The 17,565-nt window shown below is 41.1% G+C and overlaps 1 protein-coding gene across 1 annotated transcript in view; it reads right to left on the bottom strand.

Moving 5' to 3' along the window:
- Positions 1–4,174: 4,174 nt before the first annotated feature.
- The window catches only part of sumo1 (small ubiquitin like modifier 1), a 48,266-nt gene continuing 34,875 nt past the window's right edge, over positions 4,175–17,565 (bottom strand). Inside the window, exon 5 of the mRNA XM_033035396.1 lies at positions 4,175–6,640. Coding sequence (XP_032891287.1) covers positions 6,572–6,640 — 69 coding nt within the window. The 3' untranslated portion in view covers positions 4,175–6,571. The remainder of the gene's footprint in view (positions 6,641–17,565) is intronic.

Raw genomic sequence — 17,565 nt, 5'->3', positions numbered from 1 at the left:
TACAGAGACCATCTAAATGTGGACTGTAGGCTCCGAATCGCAAGGTAAAACTAAAAAGCATCATGGCTGCCCGCATGCCATAAGGTGGTGGTGGTGTGGAAAATCTGACATGGATTATGGATCAGGTCACCAGCAGCAAAACCAGACACAGATCAAATCAGCAATACTGTTTTATCTACACTAAAGAACTACTTTGCATCTATATTCACCAAGGCCATGGAGAACACTGAGCTCAGTGTGGGGTATGCTAATATGCTAGTGCAGTTTGAGATCAAGGAGGTGGTGGTGAGTCTCTTGAAAAACATTTCTGTGGATAAATGCCAGGACCTGACAGGATCTATTGCAAGTTTTTGAGCAGCAAGATTGGAGATTGCAGGGGGTTTGACGAAGAGGCCTAGCATCCACAATGGCCACAGGTAACATCCTAGTGAATATACTTTGTTGTTCCTTTGTTTAAGAAGGGAAGTAGAGGTAATCTAGGAAATTATATATCAGTGAGCCTCACATCAGTGGTTGGGAAGTTATTGACGAGGGCTCTTTAGGATAGTATTTACTTTGGAAGAGATGGTTTTGTCCACAGCAAGTCATGTTACTAACTTGATTGAGCTTTTTGAGGTGATAAAAGTGTTTGATGAGGGTGGGGCAGAGGGATGATGTTTACATGGATTTTAGTAAGGCATTTAATGAAATCCCTCTTGGTAGACTGATCCAGAAGCCAGGATACAGTGACTTGTAAGTTTGGATTCGATACTGGCTTACCCATTGAAGACAGATGTGGAAGGTTGTTATTCTGGGACCAGTAGTGTTCCATGGGAATCTATGCCAGGCCCTTTATTGTTTGTGATATATATACACACGGTTGGTAAGTTTGAAGATCACACCAAAATTGGTGGAATTGACTGTTGAAGGATAGTTAGTTATGGGCAGAGAAATGGCAGATGGAATTTTACCCGAGCAAGTGTGAGTTGTACTTCAGTAGGTTAAATGCAAGGGAAAAGTATAGTTAATGACATAACCTTTAACAGCATTGATGTACAGAGGAAACTTGGGATCCAAGTACCTGGCTCCCTGAAACTAGCAACACAAGTACATGGAGTGGTAACAAAGGCGTATGTTATGGTTGTTATGATCATTAAATTACATCAGTATTTAAAGGATGTGGAGGCTTTGGAGATGCTGCGGAAGAGATTTACTAGAATATTGCTTGTATTAGAAGATATTAGCCGGAAAGAAGAGTTTGAACAAACTTGATTTTTTTCTTCTGGAACATCGGAGGTTGTGGGGCGACGTGACAGAAGTGTATACGAGGCATAGATAGGGTAGACAGCTAGGAACCTTTCTCAGGGTGGCAATGCAAAAGACTAGAGGACATAACTTTATGGTCTGGGGGTAGGGTTAGGGAGCTTAAAGGAGATCTGCAGGCAAGTGGCGTGTGCCTGGAATTCACTGCCAGGGGTGGTTGTGGCTCTCGCAATTTTGCGATCACCCGCAGCTGCGGGAGCCCCGGACTTTAAACTTTCCCATGCTCGCTGGAAATCACCCGACCCGACGGAGGAACGCAGGTACTGTACCTGGAAACCCCGGGATGACCTCCAGAGCCAACGAGCTGGATCCTCCAGGAACGGAGCTGGAGCTGCCGACTTTGAAGGAATCCCCGTTCCAGCGCAGGTTCGCAGAAACAGCAGGTACAGTAAACACAGTACCTGGAAACAAAGGGGAGGCCTCCATTGTGTCAGGAAACGTGGCCGACGGGCAGGACTTCAGGTCAGACTGAAGCGCAGGGAACCTCGGCCCCCTCTCCCTACTGGCCAATGTACAGTCCCTTGAAAACAAAGTGGAGGACTTATGGGCAAGGCTGCTTTATCAAAGGGAGCTGAGGGAATGCTCTGTGTTCTGTTTCAGAGACATGGCTCACCCCCAGCTCCCCAGACTCAGCGGTCCAGCCTGAAGGGTTCTCCATCCACCGTATGGACCGTACAATGGCATCTGGGAAAGGGAGAGGAGGGGGCGTTTGCCTCATGGTCAACTCTGCGTGGTGCTCAGACGTGGCAGTCCTGTCCAACTCCTGCATGTTGAAAATTCAGCGGCGACCAGAAAGATGCTATGACTCTTTAGGTGACCGAGGAGACTACTCACGGCTAGACAGGTGACACCCTGGCGACATACCCGCGGGGTGAACCCTGAATGGTCATGAGTAGTCGCCCGAAGAGTCGTACCTTGTTCTGGTCGCCGCTGGATTTTCAACGTTGAAAATTTTCAGAGACCTGCTGCTACTATGATGGGTGGCGACAAGTCGCCGAAATAAATCGTGTAAGTGGGACAGGCCTATGCAACAGCAACACAGGTTGACACAAAATGCTGGAGTAACTCAGTGGGTGAGGCAGCATCTCTGGAGAGAAGGAATGGGCGACGTTTCGGATCGAGACCCTTCTTCAGACTGATGTCAGGGGAGTGGGTGGGACAGAGATAGAATATAGTCGGAAACAATAAAACTGGTGGGAGAACTGGGAAAGGGGAGGGATGGAAAGATAGGGAAAGCAAGGGCTATTTGAAGTTGGAAAAGTCAATGTTCATACCGCTGGGGTGTAAGCTATCGAAGCGAAATAAGGTGCTGTTCCTCCAATTTGCACTGGGCCTCACTCTGACAATGGAGGACGCCCAGGACAGAAAGTTCAGATTGGGAATAGGAGTTTATGTGCTGGGCAACTGGGAGATCAGGTGGGTTCAGGCAGACTGAGTGGAGGTGTTCAGCGATACAATCGCCGAGCCTGCGCTTGGTCTCGCTGATGTACAGAAGTTGACACGTGGAACAGCGGAATGAGGTTGGAGGAGGTACAAGTGAACCTCTGCCTCAGCTGAAAAGACTGCAGGGGTCCTTGGATGGAGTCTAGGGGGGAGGTAAAGGGACAGGTGTTGCATCTCCTGCGGTTGCAGGGGAAAGTACCTGGGGAGGGGGTGGTTTGGGTGTTAAGGGCCGAGTTGACCAGGGAGTTGTGGAGAGAGCTGTCTCGACAGAAAGCAGTGGAGATCAGAAGATGAGAAGTAACAACATGAGTGCATGTTGCATGAGTGCTAGCTGGCAGTTTACATAGCAATTACCCTTTACTTTATACCATAGGCTTCTACTTCTTCAGCAAGATGGCATCTTTCCAAATTAAAAGTTCTTTAAATGTTTTAAGGAAAATGACATTCCTCCTATCTAATTTGTGCGGTATCAATTTAGTGCATATTTTTTATCCTTTTGGGTAAATGCCCATTTTTATTTCCTGTAATTGGAAGGTTTCTTTACAAAATGTATGGTATTTGTGAGCAGGGGCAACTTGGTTAAGTGTGTGAAAGGACAAAGCTTTCAAAAATGCATATCCAAAGTCCAAAACGTGGTGTTGCAACATCGCACTTAACTTGATTAACTTCATATTGACCATCTTATTATGCATTTCATTTAAAAGCATTTCCTGGAAGAAGTTTGATTTCTGAATACAATCCCTTGTTACACGGATCCCCGATCCCCCCCCCCCCGATCCCCCCCAGATGATCAAGCTTTGAGTTCTATAGGACTACTTCTAAAGAAGCAAAATATAATTAATCCAGAGACTATTTAAGACATAAATATATGAATCATGAGACAAAGGTCCAAAGCCTCACAAGTCTGAGGAAAAATTGTTGCCACAACTTAAATGTCAAAGGGCCACATCTTGTTCTTAAATAGTGGCAACTGATTCTAGATCATCTCACTGGAGGACCATCTTCTCCACATCCTGCCAAGGTCAGGCAGGATCTTCAACAACTCTACAGATGCATTTAAGTTCAGATGCTGAGAAATATCATATTTATTAAAACCCCATATAAATGCCTATCTCTAAAAATTACCAGTAAGTCACAAATATACTTAATGGGAATGTAAATCCTTTATATAATGTTTAATTTTGACACATCCTCTGAGAACTAATTTGCTATTTTCATAATTTACTTGATGGGTATGAAGCAGTTTGGTTCCACTAATCAAAGTACTATCAAAAGGTCTGAGGAAGGGTCCCGACCTGAAATGTCACCAGGGATGCTGCCCAACACGCTGAATTACTCCAGCATTTTATGTCTTTTTTTTTTTTTTTTTATAAATCAAAAGCATAATATTTTCATTGAATGAAATAAAATGTTTGTGAAATAAGCAAAGTACCATCACAGCATTTATTGTATAATTAATCTTTACATACGTCAGTTGGAGAATGGGAGGATTTGCCAAAGAATAGAATTTGTCACATTTTGCCTATATGCGTTGCAGCACTGGCAAGAAAAGGGTTTGCTTCCTTGTTACTTAGAGTAACGTGCCTTGTTGAACAAAGTCAACAGTCCAAAGCTAGCAATAAAAAGCAAGCCATGTATTTTCAACAGAAAATTGCATTGATATAACAACTTCAACAAAGTAAAATATTCTAAAGGAGCTTTATCAAATCATAGTTTGATACCAAGGCACACACAATAAAATAAGAGGTGAACAAAAACCTGGTCAGCAAGATTTTAAAGATACCTGAGATGGAGAGAAAGCAGGAGAAAAGCCTGAAATTTGTGGCACAGATAGATGACGGAATAAATGCCAATGGTGGATTTGTTGGTCAAAGGGCCAAAACTCAGTAAATACACAATCACGGAGAATTATCGGACATGAGATGTTAGTGTTGGGGATTTAGAACTATAATTGGGACATATGCAAAATACATATGATTTTGGTGACTGTATTTCAACATTATGGAAAATTCTCCATTGGACCTGGTACTCAATAGCATAGATTGAGGTTGTTTCAAATTTGTTTCTTAATATACCTAGATTTAAAACCCAGCAGTCTGGGCTCAATAAGAATGTGCCTTAGATGCAAAAGTATTAAGTTGCCACAGTCATAAACAGAGGAATTTTTTTTTTTTGAAATATAACTTGCAGGTTTCATTGTGAGGTTGTTGTAAAACACACAACAAAAAGCTAACATTTTCTCAGCAAGTGTTCTTGTCACTTATTTCCTCAACATGTTTTTATTCAGCATTTTAATGTAAGATTATGTATAAAGTTGAAGAACCCTCATTCATATCTTTTTAAGATCTGTATAAGAAATTTGGAAATGTTGTGAAAGGAAACACAAAAATTGGACAGCCTATAGGCTTGGATTAAATGATTAAAAGTATTATTCAGGTTATTTTTTATTTTTTTTTACTACAATTGTTCTCTAAATCATGTATCTGTTGATACAGTGTATTCTACACACTTTTGCTTGGTTGTGCTGGAATTGCTATAATGGCAAGTGCTGTAGTCTGAAAACTTTTATTTTTGTCGCAAATCCATTTACATCTTTTAATATCTGTTCTCTCAATAGATTCTCAGCATCGTTTCATTCCAATGTATAAGAAGTGATCATAAACCACGAACACATATAAAATACACACAATTTATTTTGTTTCCCCCAAGTTGCAACTACCATCAGTTATACCATAAAAAGTAAGGAGTTAATGATTGCAAGTAAATTAGGAAGTATCCCTTAAAATAAATGTTCTCTTGAGGTTTAACTAGATCAATTGATATCTACAATGAACAAGACCTAACAAATCTGAATTGTTTCCTGCCACTGTTTTCTACAGGTAATCTCTATGTAACCTTTCACTGACTGAATGTTATTGAAAAGTTGAGTATGGCAGTAAAGTCTGTTTGCCATAATGTTTGCCAAAGTCTGCCTTGAACCATTAGTAAAATCAAAGGATTTTCAGCCTATTATACAAAGAAGTGATTGAAAGTGAAGGAAATATCCTTGTGCAGAGCTAACTGTAGATTTTCAATGCTCCAGAAACATTTTATTAAAATATAAAAATGTTTAAAGAGTTTGACCATCAGAAAGCACCAGGACAGACATTGGTCTTGCACCATCTATCATTCTGCTTTTCACAAGAATTTTTACATGCAATATAAATGCAGTGCAGTGGCATGATTACTGCTCTTGTACTCCTTAAAACATCTTGCGAGTTCACACCCACCTAAAACATGATACAGTGTTTTTGTTCCTTTTTTCCACACTTGCTATTAGTGTTGGAACAAGAATTGTCAACATTTTGTCTGGCCAAAAATGAGCTAAAACCAGATGTTTAACAAGATAAGTTTTGCTCTTGTCTTACAATTTCAAATATAATTGGGAATGTATGTTTTAAAATATGCCTTTAAATGCAAGAAAATTTTATACAACAATCTTAAATCCATTTATTCCTACAATTTGAAAAAAAGCGAATCCAAAATGGTTCTTATTTATGCAATGAAAAATATGAATTTATCAAGCCAAGGTACTCAAATCACAAGTTTCTATTTAAAAAAATCTTAGATGGCACTTTGCCATTTATGCTAAATATACGGAATTGGTTGTGTTACAGAATATACTGAAAATAAGAACTTCAAGCTGGGCATCAACATGTTGTACAAACTATATGAAAGAAAGTTGTTTGATTTTTTTTCTTTTTTATACAAAATCAGTGATTACAGCTAACAAGAAACAATAAAGAAATTATACAGATGACCGAGATTCTTATACAGTGACAAGTAGTTAGGCTCTCAACCATCCTCCTGTCTGTTCCTGATAAACTTCAACCACATCTTCATCCTCCATACCAAGCTGCGGAAACAAACATGAAAATAGTTATTTTCAATATTTTATACAGAAACTGACAATTTTCCAGTAAAATTCATACTCTCAATTTCCATTTTGTTTTGTTCCAACAGAATCTAAAAATTGTTAAAGGAGACAAACTTTCCGCTGCTCATGACTGACGTACAAAGATTTTGTGAAATAAATATTTTTTCCTAGGATTTTTTCCTAGAATCCTCAAAACATATTACACACATTTGTGTTTCTCCACTTCCTTCTGCTGCTGTTCAACCACATTTGCTCATATAAAGTTATGTAATATCAGTAAAAATAAATTTACGATGAACCATTAAATATCATGACAAAGTTCAAACTGTTTCACAGATTAAAAATTGATCAATCATTTTTATTTATTTTACAGTCTAAATTTCTAGAGTTCTGTCATACTTTGTCCATGTTTTTCTTTTGAAGTCCATAAAGCTACTTGAAATTAAGTCTGCCTGGAAATCTAGACATTTGGGTTTGTTTGCTGAGGTCCATACCACGTTCTCTTCTTCAAGAGATACTAAATAGATAAAAATACTTTAGGTTTACTGTGTGAAGAAGCAAACATAAGAATTAGGGCAGGAGTTAGCCATTCAGCCACCTGACTCTGCTGTACCATTTACTAAAATCATGGCTAACCTGACTATAATCTCAAATGTGCATTCCAATCTATCCCTGTAACTTTTCACCTCTATGTTTACCAAGAATGTGTCCATACTGTCATTTACAATAGTAAAAGAAAAGTTGATAATTCACAAAATGAGTGTAAATGACAATGCAAAAATGACTGGGGCAATTCGTTTTGACATTCCAAACCTTATAGGACTGTTGTTACTTTCTTCCTTAGTTGAACCTTTTTAAAAGTTTCTGTACACACTCTGGCAGAAATGCCAAACCATGTTAAAGCCTAAAAGATTTCTTAAAGTATAAGTACAATGAATGGTTTTATGTTAAACTGGTTTAAGGACTCACTATAAGTTAATAGTAGTCATAGAAAATTCGAATTAACAACACAAATCAAAATCCCACATGTTAATTTGATCAGTCTTTGCTTAAAAATTTGGTTTACCCTTCTCAAAAATTGCTGCACATTGATTATTAAAAAGTATCTAAATATAAAAACATCAAAATTGATGTTAAGGAAATGCCAACGACAGCACATACTATATTACAGCAACTTCCTCAGAATTCACTAATGAAAGTTAAATGCGCAATTAACTTGTTGCTGTAATATTAATTGAATCTGTTGCACAGTCAGCAGGTGGCTCTGTCTTGCATGGTGTCAAGCTGCTCAATATTTGTTTGTATTAATGGTGGGAGATTCAATGATGATAATGTCATTAAATGTTAAGAATAGGCATTCACGTTTGCTTGTGAAGATGGTTGTTGTCTAGATGGTTGATTTGTTGTGCTGCAGCAGCATCAAACTGATGAGGTGTGATCCTTTGACCCTTCAGACCTTATAATCTACCCTCCCATCCCAACCTCCCTTTCCTTGCCAACTGTTTCTTCTTTTTTCTCATTAAGATCACATGACAACATAATATTTTACATCCAGGCACACCGCATTCCATGTGTGGAAGAGATGACAGAGAGTGTAAAAGCAAAAGCATGAACGCGAGGAAGAGCAGAAAGTTTGTGGCAAGAAATAGGAGGAGGAAGGAATGATGAATACTGCTGTTGTTTCCAATTTTTTTTTGAAGTTTTTGAAAAATAGCATTTGATTAAATGATGGCTCATTGTGAATTCAGAGTCAATTGGGAAACTGATAACTTCTCAATGTTGCACATATCCTGACCAGAAATAAAAAGCATTGAATCTCAAAAGATAATCTCAGTTTCTAGCATCCAATGAAGATATTTTGGGAATGGACTCACAGATGCAGCAATCAGTGAAATTTTAAGGAGAAGAAAGACACAAAAAGCTGCAGGAACTCAGCGGGTCAAGCAGCATTCAATGCATTTCGTTGTCTCTGTACTGTACACTGACAATGACAATTAAAATTGAATCTGAATCTGAAGCATCTCTGGAGAGAAGGAATGGGTGACGTTTCGGGTCGAGACCCTTCTTCAGACAATCAGAGCACATGGCTCCATTTTACAGTATTTAGAGTCTCTGGTGCTGCCTGGTCCTGGCAGGTTAAAGGAGAGATTAGCACTATTTTCAATAATGCATTGAAAATACTTATTGTCACAGGAATGTAAATTACCTCCAGGTCAACACTATAAATCTCATGACACACCCATTATCTCCACCAAATTAAGCACCCTGTCCAACAATCATATTCCAAAAAACTCTTGCAATCTCCTGCTCTTTACCCCTTCCATCAACATTGATTCTTCTGTAGTCACCTCCATTCACATTCCTGGTCATCTTCAACCCACTCCACCCTTTGCAAATTGCGATTCCTCCCACTCCTCTCTATGCAACCCTCGAGATAAACTGAGCTTGGAACCTACCTTTGACTGTATTGGCCAAAATATTTGCAACGTAATTATCTAAGAAGAAATCCAGTCTACATAAATGAATCACCAGCACTACAGTCTGCCTGAAATCCCCCAAGTAGAACAAATCTTTTGACGTAATATAACATTTCCTGTCAGGTAACAGTAAAATATGTTGAAGTATCTGCCAGCAAGATACATACACTAGTTGGCAAAATTGAAAACTACTGGTCACATTTCATAAAACAACTACCAGGCAGCACTAAGAAACTGGCTATGCAAACACCGAATCTGTTAACGTTTCTGTGAAATCCTCTCTCTGAGGTACTACTTCAGTCCAAGCACATAATCGCTCACCCATTACTTAAGAGTGTTAGATTAACATCTGGAACATCTGTTCTTAATTCTCCCAACACCTCTAATTTAAACACTGAGAAAACATGAGAAAACAGGAGCAGGAGTTGGCCATCTCGCCCCTCAAGTCTGTCCCATCATTTAACATGATCATGGGTGATCGATACCAGAACTCACCTCTTCTTCTATGCCAGATTCCTATGCCCTCATCCCCTGATCTTTCAAAAATGTATTCACTTTAAATACTTCTAATGAGCTTGTTACCACAACCCTCTGGAGCAGGGGATTTGAGGCATTCGCTATTATCTATGAGAAGAAAATTTCTACACATCTTGATTTTAAATGATAGGCACCTTTTCTTGAAACCGTGTCCTCCCATTTGAGACTGCCACTCGTGAAAACATTTCAAGATTTACCCCGTGAAGCCTGAGTAGAAATGTATCTGTTTTATTACGATTATCCTTTATTCCTGTAAATACCAAAGCAGACAGATAGATAGATAGATAGATAGATATAATTTATTGCCACATAACCAGGGTCGGTGGAAATTTGGGTTGTCAGCAGCAGTACAATAATAAAGAACACACAAAATCTAACACAAACATCCACCACAGCATTCATCACTGTGGTGGAAGGCACAAAAATTTGGCCAGTCCTCCTCCATTTCCCCCCCCCCGTGTACAGGACCAGAGTCCAGAGTCAGTCCAGGATCGGCTCTTCCTCACCGGACACCGTGGCTTTAAGATGGTGTAGGCCGCAGGCCGGCAGTCGAGATTTAAAGTCTCCGCCGCAGCCAGAAGCACCGTAGACTGCAGGGCCGGCGGTCGAAGCTCCCCTCCAGGGGTGATGGTAAGTCCACGCCGGGCCCGCGGTAGAAGTTGGCCGCGGGCCGGCAGTGATGGCTTCTTCTTCCCCCGGGTCCCCCACGAGTTAGGCTGTAGACACCGCACCAGCTGGAGCTCTGCAGACCGCGGCTTCAGGCTGCGACTTCAGGCTGCCGGCTGCCCCGGGCCCGGGACAGAACCACCCATTTAGCTTATCTTGATAGGAGAGTTCTCACACCAGAAAATAGCTTAATGATTCTCTTTTGGACGGTATTCAATGCTATTATACCCTTTATTAAGGACTAAAACTGTGTGCAGTACTCCAGATGTGGCCTCACCAACACTCTCTAACAAAGCATGCTTATTTTTAAATCCTAACTTCTTTGCAATAATTGCCATTATGCCATATACCCGCTTAATTATCTGCTGAACCCGCCTATTAATTTTTTGCAATTCATGATTCTAGATTTATTTGTCCTTCACTCATTTACAGTCTTGTTCCATTTAGATAATAATCTGCCTTTTGATTCTGGTTTAAAATAAATGTTCTATTTCCAATACTAACATAATACCAAGCAAAGCAAGAGCAACAGCTATTTATAACTTGCAAATATTTTGCACGCTCACTGATAGTTAATGGGTTAAGGAGGAGTGATTATTAAAGCTATAGCTACTCTAATCCATAATGCAACAGACTCTTCTTGAGAAAGTTCTTGTTTCTCAAGCACCAAGTTTAAATCGTTTCAACATTATCAAAGTAATTTCACACTAACCAACAAAACAGAAATTTAAAAAATATCTACATTAACATGGTTTTAACCAGCATATGAAAATTAGGTACATTTATACACAACAGCATAACTTAAATCAAAATGTTGTGTAATGCTGAACCTTACATTATATGCACAAATTCTTGAGCAGGATTGAAATACTCAAACTTCCTCACCTATAAGTGAGAATGACATTATGGGCTGCATATTTCAAAAGCTTTGCAAGTCAGAATATGGCAGAACTCCCATGAAGCAGATAGTTGCTTTGCCAAGATTGTCAGGTTATAATTTTGCTGTAAGACTTTCTTAAAATAGATTGCAAAACTGGAAAAAATAGCTCACTCAAGCCAGTAACGAATAAAGCGTCACTGAAACCTGACATATTTTGTTTAGTACATAAAACAGTCTACAAATTCCAAAATTGCTCCTTCAATTATATAAATACTGTGCCATGTAAAGAGTGTAACATTAAACACAGTGTAATAACACAGACGTACAACTCAATAAACCCTTTTTCAATGCTAATTCGTTTATAATTTAAAATGGGAGAATTTTTAGTACCCATAGAACATCTATCAATCAATGCTCATTTACCACACTTCTCTATGCTGTGTTAGAAACACCAGATTTTTTAAATCATAATTCATGAGGATTACCTAATAAAGAAGTGCATGTTTGTGATAATCTTCCATTCAGTCATCATGATTATTGTTAGAAGTTTTCCCCAAACATCATGCACATTTAAGTGTGTGTGTGTGTGTTTGTGTGGGTGTTTGTGTGGTGGTGTGTGTGGGTGTGTGTGTGTGTGTGTGGCATTCAAGTATCTGTGTTTGGATAACATTTGTCAACCTTGTTCGACACGGGATAGAGAAGGAATGAATATCATGGAGTCATACAGTGCAGAGTCAGCCCATTCAGCCCACTATTCCACGTCGATCAGAAAGTACATATCTATACTAATTTACCAGCATTTGGTCTACATTAAACTACAAGCTACAACTGTCTTAGTTACACTAAGGACTTCAGGCTGTAGAATTGCTGCCTTACAGCGCCAGAGAACCAGGTTCGATCCTGACTACATGTGCTTGGTCACTTTGTCTACTTGGCAATTCTGGTGCTTGTGCAGAAACCTCTTAAATCTTGTGAGAGTACTTACATTCCACCCAGCCAGGTTGACTCAAACGCGGGTGAAATTTTTTTCAAGAATCAAAAGTATTTAGTTGGCCTATGTACTGACAACGGAACAATGCTATTCTTACTGCAGCATAACGGCCTGTAAACACAGTATGTACAGATAACTTGAAATAAACTGACATTGAAACCTTAACTTAATAAACGAAACAAAATTCAACAAATGAAAAACATTATTAGTCCAAAAAGTTTAGTTTAGTTTAATTTAAAGATACAGCACGGAAACAGGCCCTTCGGCCCACCGAGTCTGCACCAACCAGCGATTCCTGCACACTTACTATCCTACATACACTGGGGACAATTTACAATTATACAAAGCCAATTAACCTACAAAACAGTACGTCTTTGGAATGTGGAAGGAAACACAGATCCCGAAGAAAACCCACGCAGGTCACGGGGAGAATAAACAATCTTTTTTTTCAAGAATCAAAAGTATTTAGTTGGCCTATGTACTGACAACGGAACAATGCTATTCTTACTGCAGCATAACGGCCTGTAAACACAGTATGTACAGATAACTTGAAATAAACTGACATTGAAACCTTAACTTAATAAACGAAACAAAATTCAACAAATGAAAAACATTATTAGTCCAAAAAGTTTAGTTTAGTTTAATTTAAAGATACAGCACGGAAACAGGCCCTTCGGCCCACCGAGTCCGCACCAACCAGCGATTCCTGCACACTTACACTATCCTACATACACTGGGGACAATTTACAATTATACAAAGCCAATTAACCTACAAAACAGTACGTCTTTGGAATGTGGAAGGAAACACAGATCCCGAAGAAAACCCACGCAGGTCACGGGGAGAATAAACAATCTCCGTAGAGGCAATCACTCGTAGTCAGAATCAAACCTGGGTCTCTTGCCCTGTAGGCAGCAACTTTACCGCTGCGTCACTATGCCACCTGAAGCCTGAAGTCCTTAGTGTAACTAAGACAGTATGTAGTTTAGTTAGTGTTTGTAGCGTACAAGAGGTTGTTGGGAAGAAGCTATTCCTGAACCTGGAGATTACAGTTTTCAGACTCCTATGCCTTCTTCCGATGGCAGAAGTGAAATGAGAGCATGGCCAGGGTGGTCTGAGTCTTTGATGATGCTGGCTGCCTTTGAGGCAGCGCTTCCTGTAGATCCCTTTCATGATGGGACCGGGTGGTGTCCACCATGTTTGTATCTCAGTTGATGAAGACAAGTTGGTAGATCCTCGACAAGCCTCGCCTAAAGTCAACAATGAGCTCCTTGGTACAGCTCTGTTGAGGGCAAGGTGATTATTCTGGCACCAATTAATCAAACAATCAATCTCCCTCCGATACTCATCATTGCCCGTAATTAGTTTAACAGTGGTATAATTGGCAAATCTGAAAGTATGCCTGGCTACACGGTCATGGGTATAGAGCAGGAGACCGAGTACACGGGTCCTCATGTGCTCCCATGCTGATAATTATCAAGGAAGAAGTTATCGCCAATTCATACCAATTGTGGTTTCTTGATGAGGAAGCCGAGGACCTAGTTGCATAGGGATGCGCAGATGCACCGTTCCTGGTGCTCGATACCAAGTTTGGAGGGCATGATTGTTAAATGCCGAGCTGTAGCCGATGAACAGTCTGAAGTACCTGTACTCATTGTCCAAATGGTCAGTGCTGAGTGGAGTCAGCAAGTCCCATATGCCGAATATCGGTCGTGGTGGTAGGCAAATTATCGTGGGTCCAAATTCTTGCTAAGGTAGGAGTTTATATGCACCGTAGTAAACTTCTCAAAGCACTTTATCGCTAATGGCACTGGTTGGTAGTCATTGAGGGATGTCACCTTAGTCCTCTTGGGCACTGGCATTATTGAAGCCCTATTAAAGCAGGTAGGAACCTCAGACCTCAGTAATGCGAGGTTGAAGATGCCCGCAAAAACTCCAGCCAGTTGGTCCATGCAGGTTTTGAGAATGCCGCCAGGTAAACTATCAGGTCCAGACGCTTTGCAAGGATTCGCCCTCATGAAGGATCTTCTGACATTAGCTTTGGGACCGCAATTACATTCCCATCAGGGGCTACAGGAAGCCATGAAGGTATATTAATGCTTTCCTTTTTGAAGCATGGATAGAACGCACTGACCTCACCCAGGTGTCATTCGAGCTGCGACTTGGTTTTACCTTGTAGGAAGCGCTGGTGTGCAAGCCCCACCACATCCAGATTCTTAATCGGTCCAGGGGTCAGAAGTTATGGGAAGAAAGCAGGAGAATGGGGTTAGGAGGCAGAGATAGATCAGCCATGATTAAATGGTGGAGTAGACTTGATGGGCCGAATGGCCTAATTCTACTCTTATCACATTATCCAACAAACATCTCCTCAACCTCCAATTTAAAGTGAAGCGTCTCTGCTTTTTTGATGGCCTTATATGGGTTGTACCTGGAATTCCCGTATGCCCGACATCTGATCCTCAGAAGACTGTGGACCTCTGGATGGGGAAAAGTTGAATGGATTTGGTGGGAACACACTACTCCACGCATTTTCTTATGAGGTTGGTAACAACTGTGGCATATTCTTCTTGGTCTGTTGAACATTGCCCAGTCTACCGCCTCCAAGCAATTGTGGAGTAATTCCTCTGCCTCCTCTGAGTAGTTCACCACTGGAGCAGCGCTCTTCAGACTCTGCAGGAAGGAGGAGCACAGCAAGATGGACTGATTCTCCAAAGTGAGGGCAAGGGATAGAGCGAGAAGCATCTTTGATAGTGGAATAGCAGTGGTTGAGGGTGTTACAGGATACGTGTTGCTGATGTTTATGAAATCACTTCTCCAAACTGGTCTTGACAGAATCCCCAGTTATGATGTGAAAGGTCGGGAAATGTCTTCTGGTATTTGTTGATCTCGGCGTGCACCTCCTCCATTGCTAGATGAATGTCAGCCTGGGGTGGAATGTAGACCGTAGTCATGGTGATGGGGGTGAATTCTCTTCGTGGATAGAAGGGACGGCACTTTACCGCTAGGTGTTCCTGGTGCAGAGAGCAGGAGTTGGACAGGGCCATTTTGTCTGAATACCAGGAAGAGTTTATCATGAGGCAGATGCCTTTCCCCAATGCTGCCGGTCAGTCCATGCGATCAATGGAGAAACCTTCGGGCTGGAGGGCTGCATCTGGGGAGCTTGGGGTGAGCCATGTCAAACCGAGCACACAGCATTCCCTCTTCTGTCTCAATCTCCACTAAATGTGTTCTCACCTACATGCTTGTTTTGTTTTTGAACGTTTCCCATGTGGAAAATTTCCAGTTATGAGCCCTCATCCTCCTCGGCTGAGGATCTCTCCTCATAACTGAAATGCTCCAACCCAGGGAATATCTTGGTAAATCTAGTGAAGAAATCACACTCAAATGTGGTCATCACAAAGCCAACTTTTAGAGGAGTCATTTATCCAAGGCTCTGTCTGTGCATTCAAGTGAATGCAAAAGAGCCCTGTGCGCTATTCTGAGGAGCAGTTCTTTTCAGTCCTGGCCAATATATATTTTTTTTAAACACGCATAACTAAGAAACAATCTATCCGTTTTTCATCACCTGCTGTTTGTGAGAGCATGCTGGATACAAACACTTCTATTTTTCTAAACTAGAATAGTAACTGCACGAGCTGTTGGGCACAAAAAGACACAAAACGCTGGAGCAACACAATAGACCAAGCAGCTTCTCTGAAGAACACTGATCCTGAAACGTCACCTATCCATGTTCTTGAGAGATGCTGCCTGATCTGTTGAGTTACTCCAGATCTCTGGGTCCGTTTGTGCATTGAGCAGCAAATGCAGTTTCTTGTTTTTACTGCCTGCAGTTGGGTACTTCAGTTGACCAGGTCATGAAAGATGTTACAGAAATGCATTTCCTCATGAAGTATTTCAGCTGCATTTCAAAAAAGTATGTCATGCACAACTCATTACTGCCATGATAGAAACACATAAAAGGACAGAATGCAAAGGTTCATCCTATCGATTCTTAGTATGTTGGGTTTATTGTGTGAAGATAGATGGAACAAACTAAGCCTGTATTACTGAGTTTAGAAGAATGTGGGGTTATATCTGAAACATACAGGCAGTTTGGTGATAATGTCACAGTTCTGTACCTAAGCAACCTCTTGCTGTAAAAAATAGTGTTATAAGAATTGTGTCAATATGAAAAGGAGGGTTGAGGGGCTAAAGAGCTTCAGATAAAAGTAACTTCTATTTATTGTACAGGTGCACAACCTTTTATCCGAAAGCCTTGGGACCAGACACTTTTCGTAATTCGGAATTTTTCGGCTTTCGGAATGGAAGATTCTTAGCGTAGATTTTAACGGCTGGCTCAGTGGTAGAGTGCTCGGCTCATATCCACAAGGTCGCGAGTTTGCGCCTCGATCCCGGCAGTTACTCGGTCGCGAGTTTGAGTCTTCAATGTAGTTTTTTCTTGCAGATAAATGTTTGTATGAAATGCAGTGTGTTGAATGAATTCCTGAATTTGTAAATGTGACCGCAGCATTGAATCACCTCTCGCACTCATGTCACCCTAGCGGGGCTACATGCCCTTAGGCGGCCTAGTTCAGGGATTCTTGAGGGCCTGGTGGTCGATGTCCCATTGGTCCTGATGTCTCCGGTGACTGGCACGGACCTGCTGGCATCGCCGACGTGAAGACAGTGCAAAGCCCCTGCGCCGTTGCAATGGGCGGGGAGCTGGAGAGGGGAGGGAAGGGGTCACACACATGGCCGGGAAGCAGAGGGGTGTAGGTGGGGGTGGTGACAGATGGGGCCAACAATGAGTGGAGAAAGACAGAAACACCGACGTGCAAAGGAGACCTACAACAGTGCATGATCTCTCCCGTGGCAGGTGACTGTCGCTGGGAAACTGAAGGGAGCGACAATCTGATGCTGCCTGCCCACTGAGTTAAAGAGTTCCCACGGTAGACTCACGATACACTAAGGTAAACGCACGGGCCACTACATTCTTACATCGAGTTAAAATGTTTCAATTATTAACCACAAGAGTAAAATTGACTCGTGCAAAATTTCAAACATGTTTGATTTTTGGCAAGAGTAGACAAGTTACACGAGTACCTGCCGTTAGCGCCACGATGCACTACGATGCGTCCACGAATGCCGTACGCTAATCGTACGTTATTACCACGAGGTTTAACTCGGGTTACCTCTTGTGTCAGCTCGTAACGTGAGAATCAGCTATTATTAGGCGGCCTAGCTCGGGGATTCTTGAATCCCCCGAATAAATAATAAAAACGAGATAAACGTTAAGTAAAACTTTAAACATAAACTGGCTCAAACAAAGCTAAACACATGAAAAAATAGTTACATGCAGTAAAAGCACAAAAAATC

Source organism: Amblyraja radiata, chromosome 16, assembly GCF_010909765.2.
Source record: "Amblyraja radiata isolate CabotCenter1 chromosome 16, sAmbRad1.1.pri, whole genome shotgun sequence".
NCBI classification, from domain to species: domain Eukaryota; kingdom Metazoa; phylum Chordata; class Chondrichthyes; order Rajiformes; family Rajidae; genus Amblyraja; species Amblyraja radiata.
This window is presented reverse-complemented; position numbering and strand designations above follow the sequence as displayed.